At 34.6% G+C, this 13,782-nt stretch overlaps 3 protein-coding genes across 3 annotated transcripts; all 3 read left to right on the top strand.

The window, feature by feature from the left end:
* The first annotated feature begins 216 nt into the window (after positions 1-216).
* Positions 217-4,513, top strand: LOC130999979 (probable LRR receptor-like serine/threonine-protein kinase At5g59680). Its single transcript, XM_057925693.1, has 8 exons — positions 217-380; positions 1,001-1,526; positions 2,324-2,802; positions 3,390-3,522; positions 3,625-3,693; positions 3,802-3,873; positions 3,970-4,041; positions 4,128-4,513. Exons 1-8 carry the CDS (start codon positions 305-307, stop codon positions 4,291-4,293), a joined length of 1,593 nt encoding a protein of 530 aa, XP_057781676.1. The 5' UTR covers positions 217-304; the 3' UTR covers positions 4,294-4,513.
* A 2,599-nt stretch (positions 4,514-7,112) lies between these two features.
* Positions 7,113-7,819, top strand: LOC130997124 (uncharacterized protein At1g24485-like). The gene is made up of 2 exons (XM_057922386.1): positions 7,113-7,182; positions 7,281-7,819. The coding sequence occupies exons 1-2, from the start codon at positions 7,113-7,115 to the stop codon at positions 7,817-7,819; spliced, it is 609 nt and encodes a 202-aa protein (XP_057778369.1).
* Positions 7,820-8,695: 876 nt separating this feature from the next.
* LOC130999978 (putative leucine-rich repeat receptor-like protein kinase At2g19210) lies at positions 8,696-12,737 on the top strand. The gene is made up of 6 exons (XM_057925692.1): positions 8,696-9,486; positions 10,338-10,470; positions 11,302-11,370; positions 11,468-11,539; positions 11,958-12,029; positions 12,430-12,737. The coding sequence occupies exons 1-6, from the start codon at positions 9,183-9,185 to the stop codon at positions 12,566-12,568; spliced, it is 789 nt and encodes a 262-aa protein (XP_057781675.1). The 5' UTR covers positions 8,696-9,182; the 3' UTR covers positions 12,569-12,737.
* Positions 12,738-13,782: the final 1,045 nt, after the last annotated feature.

The raw sequence follows: 13,782 nt of genomic DNA, 5'->3' as shown, positions 1-13,782 counted from the left end.
GCGTCCGAAGCTAGTAAAAAGACAAATTAAATCATAAGAATAACAAAGCCATTCTATCTGCGTACAACAGAACATGGTGCCACACTTCTTCATCACGATTTCTATCAATTTAATTTTATAATAACATACATCCCATGATGTCAGGGGAAAACCATATACCTAATTATGATGAGTTGTGTATTAATCAGTCATTAATATTTATTTGTTTCCCCTTTTTCTAACCGACCACGAATATTTCTCAATCGATGGAAAAATATTTTTTCACTTGTATTTTATGATCATCTGCAAATGAAATTTCTGCTCCATGGCAATGGCTGCACATCGCTTCTTCCCCTATCTACTTCTAACTCTCTGCAGCCTCCCTCTATTATCAGCTGATGGTATGTATTCACTAATCTCTCCTTTTCTTTGGGTTAGTTATATATAAGTTGCTGAACTTATAATAAATTCTTATTTTGTGCAAGGATTTTAAAATCTGTATTAAATTTACTTAACTATTATTTTTTTCACATTTTGTATACTAGCTTGTTCATTTTTCGTCGTTGTGACATAAATATGCTCGCATGTAATAAATATGAACGTGTGAAAAAATAGAGAATCGGCGTTGAATTGTATAGTTGGATATGAAAACGATGTTATTTCCAACTAGTTTGGCGGCCGGGAAAATGGATATGAGTATGTAAAATAAGAAAAAATTAATAGTTGGTGATCAGTAATTTCAATACAGATTTTAAAGTTTAAGTGTAAAATGAGAATTTGTCGAAAGTTTATATGCAATTAATTAACCCTTTTCTCATTAATTTAGAGTTTCTCAATTAAGTTTTTGGAGAGGCAACACCCCTATTCTGACCAAAAACATAAATGTAATAAAAAGTTAGTCATATAGATAAAAAAAAATATGAAAATAGTAGCAGTTTTTTACTATTATGTCCTTACACACTTACACGATTTACATGAATTTTGGTTATATATTTTTACTATCCTCTTTTTTGTTACGCAGTTTTCCTTAGCATCGACTGCGGAGCATCAACCTCGTACAAAGACGAGAGCGGGATCGTCTGGACCGGCGACTCGCTGTACGCGGCCAACGGCGAGTCCCGCTCCGTTGCGTCTTCCAACTCCTTCTCCCGCGTGATGGACACCATGAGAGTGTTCACCACGGGGAGAAGGAATTGCTATAACATCAACACGGGCGCAACGAGGGGGAGACTCCTCGTGCGCGCGCACTTCTTCTACGGGAACTACGACGGCAAGTCCTCGCCCCCGACGTTCGACCTCAGCTTCGACGGGAACGACTGGGCCACGGTGGAGACGTCGAGCACGGAGTCGTACTACTACGAGGTGATTTACGTCAGCAAGAAGGACTCGATGAGCGTGTGCGTCGCGCAAACCGTGACAGGGCAGTTTCCGTTCGTATCGGCCATTACGGTGCGCAGTTTGGAGCTGTTTTCGTATAATAATATCGATTTTAATCATCCTTTGTACATGAGCAGAAGGGTTGCTTTTGGATCCAATACTACTATCAGGTATTCAACATTTCTCGATTTATAGTATCACAAATTATCACCATTTGTGCAATCATATTAGGGTTATTCTTAAAAAATAGCCTGAATTTTGACCTCATGGTGACTTTTTAACTCGAGTTTAGGTAGGGGTTTTGGCGAATAAAATCATAGTAATTAAACTATTTTGAAATTACAATTTTAAAGTAACTTTTGAAGTTTGGCGAATTAAATCACCATATTTTCAATTTTTGCAATTTCGTCGCTCCAATTTTTTTCGGTTCGCCGGATTGTTGAGAGTTTAATTACGTGGATTAGTTCGCTATGTAATTTTCATGTTACGATGTCGTTTGCAATAAAATTGTCGAATATTGAAAATTAGGGTGCAGACACATGATATATTCTCTTTATAAATCGGGGAAAATTTTAATTGAAATTGTACGAAAAAACATCGTTTAGGCCTCACAAAATCTTTACTAATCCATGTAATCTCAAAATCAGCACTCCTGCAACTGAAAAAAATCTAGGGTGATGAAATTGCAAAAATTAAAAAATGTGATCATTTAGTTCTGCGCGCGTTAAAATTGCAATTTTGAAATAGTTGGTGATTTTATTGATAAAACCCTTTGATAAAAATTGCCACTACTTATTTTCTATCTTTTAGTTTTGATATATACTATATATATATATAATTTCAATTTTTGTAAATAAAAGTTATGAACATCCATAATATTACAATAAATTTTATTTTCATAAAAAAAATATTAAATAATAAATATAATAGTAGGATACAGTGACACACACAAAATTACAATTTGCAGGTGGCCAGACGATCCGTACGACAGATATTGGTCCCCGAGCGTATATGAAAACGGAACGATCCGAGTCTCGAATACCGCCCCTTTGGGCGACTCCATATTCTTAGAGGATCGGCCTCCACCTGCGGTGCTAAAGAATGCGGTTACTGCAATCACCCCAAGATCCACCATAGATCTCTTCATGAGATTCCCTTCCAGACAAGCTCCTGTCTACATAAACTGGTACTTCTCCGAGGTTGCTGTGTTGGCGCGAAACCAGATTCGAGCATTCAGAGTTTTTAAGGATGATCTGCCTTACTCGCCCCCGATTTTGCCGCCTTACGGCAACTGCACTCAGTTCTCCGTCAGTAATCTCCTGGCGTCTTCGGGCAACACCTTTTCCCTCGTGCCCACCAACTACTCGACACTTCCTCCGCTCATCAATGCCATGGAGGTTTTCTACATCGGAGACGCACTCACCGATGGCACCAACGCCAGAGACGGTATATATGGACTACGTTATCCTGCTCGTCTATATCTATATATGAAAACACAGTTTCCGGCAAATTTATGCTAATTCTGCAATATAATCATTAATTGAGTGAAATATAGAAGTTAAGAAGAGAAGAGAGAGAAGATAAGTAAGGAAAGAGTAAAAAACAACATTTTTTGGGAGTTAGATTTTTTTATGGTCAATATTTTGAACTCATATGGCATTATAAATCATGTTTAATACTCTATCCGTCCCTCGTAAATATACATATATATGTACGTACTTTTGACACGAGTTTTAATATAAAGTTTTTTAGAGTACTGATGGTAGAGAAATAGTTTCACATGAAGGGTATTGTTAAATAGATTGTGTGTAAATAGTGCAAGTTACGAAGGTAAAATTATGAAAAAATTATGTGTAGGGTAGTGTCCAAAAATAAGGTGTGTATAAATTTGGAGAACATACCAAAAATGAAAGGTATGTATAAATATGGGGGACGGGGGCAGTTTTTACATTTATTTATTGGAAATATCACTTGATTTTTATGATTGTCGTGCATTGCACGAGAGGGTGTAATAGTGTGATCTGATGTTTTAGTGAGAGGCTTGGCGTCTCTGCAAACCACGTTCAGCATGCTGAGAAATTGGAGCGGCGATCCCTGTCTTCCTTCGCCGTTTTCATGGGATTGGATCGTCTGCAACACTAATCTCGTACCACGAGTAACGACATTGTAATTTTTTTCTAATTTTCATATTCAGTACTTCCTCCGTTCACAAAAATTACGGCGTGTTTTAGAGTATTTGTTATGAAATATTATACATTCATTTGACAGGTCTCTTGTTGGCTACGGTCTGTCGGGGTTTCTTCCAGATTTCAGCTCCATGGATGCTCTTAGAAAAATGTGAGGAAACTTATTAATTTGTATTCAGGATTATTTTATTTTATTTATTTATTTATTTGCTTTTTAAATCAATTTCTGTCATATATCTATAAATTGATTGATTTGCAGAGATCTTAGCAACAACAACTTACAAGGGCCCATTCCTGAGTTTCTTGGAACATTGCCAAACCTCGAAATATTGTGAGTTCACAAATATAAATTAACCAAATATTTTGGTATTTATCATCATATCCTTGGGAAAAAGATTCGACTTAACCATTTATTTATTTATCTCAGGAATCTGGGAAATAACCAGTTCAGTGGAACAATACCACGCTCATTATCAAGGAAAACGGGCCTAATTTTAACGTAATTAAGCTCATGATTAGCCAACATTTTAATAACAAATTCTAATCCAAATTTATTCATCATTAATTATTTCTCTCTCTCTCTAGGGTGGATGGAAATCCTGGCCTGTGTACAACCTGCTCGACTCCGTCAACATCGAACTCTTCTGCCGAGAGGAAGCACAAGAAGGTTCTAGAAACGCTTTTCACCACTATAATTTCATCCATCGTCATATTAAAGTTGGGGGAGAGTGGTGTGCGTGTTTTAGTCTAGCGATATGATAATTAATTCCTAAGTCCAAAGGTTTTGAATTCGAGTTTACTGTCATGTGATCTTTACATTTGTTTGTTTGATTAGGTGGGAGTGTGTGCGTGTGTACTAAATTTGGATCACAATGTGGCTTTTCATTACAAGTTGTGTTCATATTGATTTGGATTAATCTACATAAATATAATACTCCATTCGTCTACAAAAATAGTATTTTTCGTCATTTTGGGACCTTAACTTCATTAAAAATTACTCTTTTTATTACATGATGGGCTCTTTTCTCACTCACAATACAATTAATTATCACTAATTTTTAAGTGAGACCCTTTATCCATTACATTAATAATTTTTATTAAAACTCGTGTCGTCTCATTTCTTTAATTTGAATTTTTAATTTCTAGTTGACCTTGAACAATTCTTTTCGAACATAGACTTTCTGCATTAATTATTAGACTTCATGCAGATGACATATGCTATATCCAGTCTTGATAAAAACATCATTATATATGAAAAGGAATTTTTAGCTAACTGAAAAAGAAAGAACATTTTTGTATCAATAGCCTAATGCAAGAAGAGTTCAACAACATTGCTATTGTTATTATCAATCATGCCATGTTGAGATTATGATAATCCTATGATGTTGGATCATATTTTCTCTTCTCCCAAGAAATGTTGTTAACCACCTAAGAATGTTTCTCCAATTTTGGTTATGTCCTTTTCAATGGGAATTGATTAGAGCGAATATTGTTCACGACTAATAAAAATAATTCAAGTTAATCTACTACTTACTTTGATGGATTGATTAATTTTGAACTTGTTTGGTCATTTCTCTTGCGTATATGTTTTGTTGAGACTTTGAGGTTTTCTTTAAGGGGTCGTTTACTTTGAAGGATTAGTTTTGATAAATTAAAATAGACTAATCCCTTATTTACTTAGATAAATTAAAACTTCGGGATATCCCAAGGCCTTGATTATTATTTAAGCTAGTTTTGCTTGATTCGTATCCCATTGTAAGAGTGAAATTAAATATTCAACCATGCAAAGTAAATGCCTCTGAGTGCGATTCGGTACATTTACTCCTAGAGTGTGCGGACCTGCGCTCTCCGTTGTGCTTGCTTGTTGCTAGTTGTAACTTGTATCCCTTGGGTATGCCGAAGTTTAGTTTGTATACTCGACCTTATTTATGTTTTTTTTTTTAATATACTACCTCTGTCTCAACGAAGTTGAGTCGCATTCCTTTTCGAGTCGTCCCAACGAAGTTGAGTCGTTTCCCTTTTTAGAATAAATTAAAGCTACTTTTTCATTTAATCTCTTTTTCATTTTACTTTTTTCACTAAACACTAGCTTCTTAAATTCCGTGCCCAAAATACACGTTTCACCTTCATCGGGACAGAGGGAGTATATTTTTATCTAAACAAAAGTTTGTATAGCTTTTTCCAGTTGACATCGAGCAAAATGGCAATTTGTTTTCGAACCTAGACTTTGCCTTGAAGACTAGGTTGCTTCAATAATTTCTGCACACATCACTTGGCATTGACTAAATGCAGATGACATGTGTTATATCTGAATCTTGATCATACAAACATCATTATATATGAATTTTGATCTTGTCCAAATTTATATGTACTCATTGACGAGGATTTTTTAGCCTGGCTGAAAAAGAGTGAACATTTTTGTATAATCTTATGATGTAAGAGCATATGTTCTTATCTCCACTTATAACTTATTTGCTAGAGGAAATTAAGTATATAATTGAGTTATTAGCATGTAAATACACAAACTTTTCTCATTTTTTGAAATTTAACATGACTTTTATTTTATGCCACAAATACATGAGCTTAGCATTTTTTTTTTTTTGACACCGACAAGAAAAAATTCTAATTTATTGTTGACGAGAAGGCCATAATACTACGTCATTCACTCTCCAATCAAAATAATGAATACAACTACTATATTCAAGTGCATATTTTGTAGCCCATGTTATGTATTCCAGCCTACACGTCACTTGCAAATAGAGTTTTTTTTTTTTTTTTTTTCTGTGTCAAATATCAGAAAAAATGCTAAGTTCATGTATTTGTAGGCAGAAAATAAAAGTCATGTTAAATTTTAGAAAGTGGTAAAAGTTTGTGTATTTACATGCTAATAACCCTATATAATATATCTATGACACCCTAATATCATGTTTACTTGAATGCTGTATACCATTTCTGAACTGGAATGCCTGAATATTTACATAGAAAAATCAACGCCGAGATACGATGACACTGTTTCTTATTAGAGGACAATAACCTAAAATCAAAATCTTAAAGTGAAGGATATAAAATTTGTCTACAAATTTCACACTTACGTTCATTAAGATTTTTGGGATTCCACTACCAAATTCATAATTTTGTTCATTAAGATTTGAGAATTTCATAGCCAACATCAATGGGTTCCTCATCGGGCGCTTATGCGAGCTCGTCGAGGGGTTGGACTCGAAACATTGAATAATTGATTTTGTCAACTCATTTTAATCTTGACATATTGACATTAATCTCGCGAGATATAAAAAAAAAAAAAAAACGGGTTAAAAATTGAACGGTGATTAAATTCATGTATTCATAACTAGGTTTTAAAGTTCATGTTAAATACCAAAAAGTGAATAAAGTTCATGTATTTATACACCAATTTTGTTCTTCTGCGATAATTTATTCTTTTTCTTATCTTTACTTCCTAGAAAAAACTCGGAAGAATGTTTCTCCATTCTGGTTCTGTCCTTTTCAATGAAAATTATCTCACATATAAAATGAGTTATTTCTCATATTTTCGTGGGCATTAATCTTGGCATGGCTTCTCCTTGGCTCATAATCTCTCTGCTTTTATCGCTATGCACTAATCTCTCTACATCAGCTGACGGTAGAGTTCCATTTTCATCCTCAACAACTCTGTTTTCCTCTGTTTCACTCTGTTTTCCTCTGTTTTCAGGCTATAATATCTCAGATTTGTTGCTGCAGTTTTCCTCAGCATTGACTGCGGATCATCGCTCCCGTACCGAGACACGAGCGGGATCGGTTGGGTGGGCGACGATGAATACGTCAAGAGCGGCGAATCCCGTTCCGTCAAGCCTCTATACTCCCTCTCCCACGTATGGGACACCCTGCGCGTGTTCACCTCGCGGAACAGGAACTGCTACGAGATCGGCTCGGTGAAGCCGGGGCGTGTCCTTGTACGCGCGAGTTTTTACTACGGGAACTACGACGGCAAGAACTCGCCTCCCGGGTTCGCTCTGAGCTTCGATGGGAACGTGTGGACTGATGTCCAGACGTCGAATGATACCAAGCACTACTACTACTATGAAGTGATTTATGTGATGAAGAAGGACTCCATTAGCGTATGTCTTATTCAGACAGAGACAGAGCAGATCCCCTTCATATCGGCTCTCGAAATACGCAGGTTGGAGTCGGACATGTACAGTGATGTCGACGACGATTATCCGTTGCTCAGGTGGGAGCGGGTTGCTTTCGGCTCAGGAGATACCTATTTTAGGTACTAAAATTTTCTATATCCCAATTTGCTCTTGCTTCCTTATTCATTCATATTGTTATGCAAAGTCATGCAGGGGCGGATTCGAGTTGGTTATAGTGAAAACCGCATTTTATAGTGAAAATTGAGAACATTGTGGAGTTACTGCATTCGCTATAAAAGTAACGACACTCGGAAGAAAATAATGAAAAAATTTCTCCTTCCAAGATTTGAACTTAGGTTCTTGCAGATGATGCATCCATCGTAGATTTCATATCGAATGAGTGGGAATGATAATAAGAATTCTCATTTGAACATCTGATATATAAATAGAATACAATACATTATTTTAATGATCATTAACATCCATGTATATTGCTTAATATTTTTGTAGTAGTATGTTATACTAGTTTGTTAAATTTGTGTTATTTTTGTCCATTTTCCATTTTAATTAATTTTCAATTTTGAGTTTGAGTTAATTGTTTAGCTCAGTTTATTTTTAATTTAAGATGAAACATTTTTTTTTTAACATATAAAGATGGTTCTTTTTGTGCTTTCAATATACTTATTGTTGAATTTTAGAAATAGAATATACAACTTTTGGTGGACAAAATTATAAGAAAATAGTTGGTAGATGTGTGTTAAGTAGAAATAAGTGGTTATGGTTAAATTCAGTGTGAGATCATAAAAAGATTAGTGATATTGTAGTTAAAAGAGAAAGTAGAGTCATGTTCAAAAAAGAAAATTAAATAGTACTCCATACTCTTTTTGGACGCCAATTTTTCGATAATTGTTGTATACTGTGGATGAAAGTACCCTCTATGTCTCACAAAAACATGAAAATTGTATGTTAGATAAAAGTGTATTGTGGGTGGAAAAAATGACTCCACTTTAGAAAAAGTAGAGATAAAAAGTAAAGATATTATGGTGGGGTAGTGTACAAAAATAGAAATGTTCATATTTTTGTAAAACGCTCCAAAACGACAAAATGTTCATGTTTTTATAAGACGGATGAAGTAGTATTTATTGAATAACCCCTAATCATGCCCATTAAAATTCCACTTGAGCATAAAAAACAAATTGTACTAACTACATAACAAAAATTTAGCTCAAGAGCTACCACCCTCGAATCCCCGTACAAGTACTTTCAAACGCTATATTACTACAAGTTCAACCCCCTTATCGACTATTCTTGAAATCATGAGTTCCTTTGCAGCTTCCCGGACGATCCTTACGACAGAATATGGGGTATTGGAGTTTATGGAAACGGGTCGATCCCAGTTTCGGGCAACGCGACCTTTAGTGATGCGACGTCGCCGAGGGATCGTCCGCCGGTTGCGGTGCTCAAGAATGCAATCACTGCAACAACCCCAAATGGAAGCATAGAATTGCTGATGGGATTTCCTTCATATAAAATCAATGTCTACATAAACTTGTACTTCTCCGAGCTGACTCAGCTCGGAGCAGGCCAGAACCGGTCGTTCAGGATTTTCAAGGATAACAAGTCCAACTCGGATCCAATCATTCCTCCTTATGGAGACTGTGTTGTGATGTATGTGAGCGACATTACAGTTTCCTCGAATACCACATTTTCACTTGTGCCGACCAATGTCTCTACACTCCCACCTCTCATCAATGCTTTGGAGATATTCCGAATCGCAGACGACAAGTTAACCAATGGCACCAACAAGAAAGATGGTAAGAAATTTTGAGTTGATGCAAACATGTGTTGATTTGAATGTCTCATTTGAGTATAATTTTCTTTTTTTTCTTTTTGCCATTATCTTACAGGATGTTCGTCTGAGCTTATAAGCTCTTCAAAACAACTTATAATCTCCTTCAAAATATTTGGCAAAATAAGTTTGTAAACAACTTATAAGCTCCAAAAATAAGCTCTAAGAACATATAATTAAGCTTCCAAGAAAATAAGTTCTTATACCCTTACTCATTTTTTAAAAATCTTATACATAACGATTATTTTCTCATACCATCTCAGTTCATTTCACTTCGATTTTCTATCTCTAACAAAAAGTTTCTCTCTAAGCTCTTTAAATATCTTATTTGGAGCTTATAAGTTCTTTAAAATAAACTTAGCCAAAATCCAACTAAATACTGTTGTAAAAAACAAACCAATTTTTTTTGAGCTTACAGAAGTATGTCATTTTATTTTTAGCACATATTTTGCCTCATATATAATTCAAAATAGATTGATTGGATTCATATGTGGCCCACAGACGCCGAATTTGAAAATTAAATGATCCAATTTTAATTTTTTTAAAAAATACTCACTCCATCCCACCGAAAGTGGTGCGTATTTCTTTTTGGGCTGTCCCACTGAAAATGGTGCATTTCCTTTTTTAATAATAACTTTACACTACAAACAATGTGGCCCCATACACATTTACACACCTTTACACTACAATCTTATTCTCCTTAAATCACTTGTCCAAAAGAAGTGCACCACTTTAACCGGGATGGGGTGACTAGTGGCCTAAAAAAATTTAAACTCGATTAAATTGATCAACCTCCCTGCTTTTTTGGTGATTCAGTTGAAGGCTTATCTTCACTGCAAGAAAGATTCAGTGTGTTACAAAGTTGGAGCGGCGATCCTTGTCTGCCTGCGCCTTATACATGGGATTGGATCAAATGCAATCTTCAACCTATTCCACGAGTAACAACACTGTAATGATTTCTATCCACAAATTTTTTGCTCTTATTTTTTGCCAGTGAAATATGGTTGATGAACAAGGCCAGCCCTTCTTCACCAATGAAGGGGCAAAGGCTTAGGGCCCCTTAAATTGTAAAAAATAATTCCAATACAGGAAAATTGAAGCGACCACCAGTTTTAAGAAAAGTTAGTTAAGTATTTCGTGAGTTAAAAAGTGGTCTAAAAAATTAGAAAAAAAAAAAGTCGGTCTGTTGATGGTAATATGTGAAAATATTTACAAGTGATAGTTGGATTATGTAAAAAAAAAAGGAAGATATTTTTTATGGACAGACGAAAAAAGAAAATTAATCAAATGATTTGTGGACGGAGGAAGTATAATTTAATACTCACTCCGTCCACAAAAAGTGTGTGATGGAGTGGAGGATGCGAGTTTTCATAAAAAGTTGAAAGATTTGATTTTAGTGTTAAATGGTAGTATTGAGCCCACCAAATTATAAAAGTAAATGGTGTGTATTTTGTAAATATTGAGTGTGAATGGGGTTTAAAATATAAAGGAGATTTGTAAAAAAGAAAACATACAATCTTAATTTGTGGACGGACGAAAATAGTAATAAACACTGCACACAGTCTTTGTGGATAGAGGGAGTATTTATTAATCTTAAATTTATTAGAAAAAAAATACTATTGATCCTAGATATTTATTTTTTGAATTGCAAGTGATACAAGTGTGTTACTATCATAATAAATTAAGTTGATTAATGATATCATTATTTCTTATAGGGCTCATTTTTTCATTTTCGCCTAAGGCCATTTTATTGATGAACTTTGATTTTCCCAATTCACAGGATTCTCAATGGCTACGGCCTGTCTGGGCTGCTTCCGGATTTCAAATCCATGGATGCTCTTCAAACAATGTATGTGATTCTTACACATTTACATCTCCTAATCAATTTTATAGATATATTTTCCCTTCAAATATATTAATGATTAATAATGTTGTTCGATTTGCAGAAATCTTAACAACAACAGCTTGCGAGGGCCTATACCTGATTTTCTTGGGACTTTACCCAACCTCAAAATATTGTATGTCGTTCGAGAAATGGCGAGTTAGCTAGTTTTTTAAGATAGTAACTTTTTTTAAGATAGTAACTTAGACTGATTTGAAAACTATGACAAATAAATAATGCATTCGCAGAACAATATTCGGTCCATTTTAAGAGTTGCGGGCCTACTCGAAACTAAAATAGGCTGAAAATTATATTTTTTGGGCTTGCAAAAGTAGGACACTAATTAACTTGGGCCAAGAATTATCCTGCGGGTGCACATTACTTATTAATTAGTGTCCTACTCTAACATGCTCAAAATTTTTTGTCATAATTTCTAAATTAATTAGTCTAAATTATTGTTCTAAAAAACCCTCCAACTCCATTAGTGGATTATTAAATTAGATTTTCTAGCACATTTTTTCCTCTAGCAATAATTGGGAATTTTTTTCATGCAGGAATCTTGCCAATAATCAGTTCAACGGTACCGTACCAGCCTCCTTGTCAACAAAAAAAGGCCTAATTTTAATGTAAGTTAATTAACCAAACCCTACTTACAAATAATCTCTACATTTTCTTTCCAACATATGTATATTTCTAGCTTCTTATCATTGTTGAGTGCTAAATTCGTGTGTGCCAAGTTAAGGAAATAGCGTTGTTGGTGGTGTGGACGAACTTATATTTTTATTTTAATACTCCATTTGTTCCACTTCAATATGTCACATTTTTTTTATTTGGACTTCCTATTTTGATAGTTCACTTTCTATCACAAAAACCATTATTTACATCAAATGTCAACGTGACCCATAAACAATTATCTCTCTTTTGATTTTAAAAAAAATATTTTCATTTCTCTATCCCACTTACAAATATATTCGCTCAAAAAATTAATTTTTTCTCTATTATTATATTATAAACTATTCGTTTCAGGGTATCTGGGAATCCTGACCTGTGTACGACGTGCCACGAACCAGCCATTGTTCCAACAGAGGTGAACTCATCAATCAAGAAGAAGAACATTCTAGAGTTACTGTTTATCGCCATGATTGCGTCTGTGATCATATTATAATCAAGGGAGAATTTGTTTGTGTTAGCAAATGTGCATCAGTTTGTGCAGAGGGTGAAATGAATTTGTTTATGTTATCCAAGCTTACATGAAAATGAATTATTAGCTGACTGAAAAAGAAAGAACATTATTGTATCAATAGCTTAATGCATGCAGGAAGAGTTCAACAACATTGCTACTGTATTTTTAATTATGCCATGTTGGGATTATGATAATCCTATGATGTTAGATCATCTCTTCTCGTCTCCCAACTAATGTGTGTGTTTTTAAATTCAAATTGTTCGAAGAAATGTTGTTAATTAACCACCCAAGAATGTTTCTTCAATTCTGGTTCTGTCTTTTCCGTGGGAATTGATTAGAGCGAATGGGATATATCGAAAAAAATAACTCGAGCTAATCTACCATTTACTTTGATGAATTGATTAATTTTGAACTTGTTTGATCATTTATCTTGGCTACCTATTTTGTCGAGACTTTGAGTATTTGAGTGTGATTCGTTTCATAGTGTGTGTTTGCTTTTAGGTATAAGGAAGGGATAAATTTCATTTACCATCTTATATCTCGTTTGTTTTAACGTAATAAATAATTCGGCTAGATGGTATAAAATTTGGGGCAGCACCTTTTCACTTAGGCAATACATAAGAAAGGGTGTTATAATTTTTTACTCCCTCCGTCCCACGAATCTTGATACGTTTGGTTTCGGCACAAGAATTAAGGAGTTGTAGATTAGTGTTTCAAGTGTGTAGTAATAAAGTATAAAAGTGATAAAGTAATAGAGATAATGTAATTAAGACCCCTTATTTTTGGACTAATTATTACCTTATTTGGAAATGTGTCAAAGATTGGTGGGACGACCCAAAAAAGAATATGTGTCAAGATTCGTGGGACGGAGGGAGTACTAGATAATTATCTGTCTATTTAAAAAGATAAAAAAGTAAACACACCCCTAGAATTTGCGAACCTTCCCTCCCTTAGGTATATGCCCAAGTTTAGTTTGTATACTTTTCCTTATTTATGTTTTTTTTTTCGATCAACTAAAAAAATTGTATAGCTTTTACCAGTTCACCTCGAGCAAAAATGACAAGTTGTTTTCGAACAAAGACTTTGGCCTTGGAGACTAGGTTTGTTTAAGAATTTATGCACACATCAGTTGGCATTGACTAAATGCAGATGACATTTGTTATATACGAGTCTTGATCATAGATGAGGATTTTCTA

The sequence above is a fragment of the Salvia miltiorrhiza genome, chromosome 8, assembly GCF_028751815.1.
Source record: "Salvia miltiorrhiza cultivar Shanhuang (shh) chromosome 8, IMPLAD_Smil_shh, whole genome shotgun sequence".
Classification (NCBI taxonomy): domain Eukaryota; kingdom Viridiplantae; phylum Streptophyta; class Magnoliopsida; order Lamiales; family Lamiaceae; genus Salvia; species Salvia miltiorrhiza.
The sequence above is the reverse complement of the archived record's forward strand: the minus strand, read 5'-3'. Positions and strand labels throughout refer to the sequence as shown.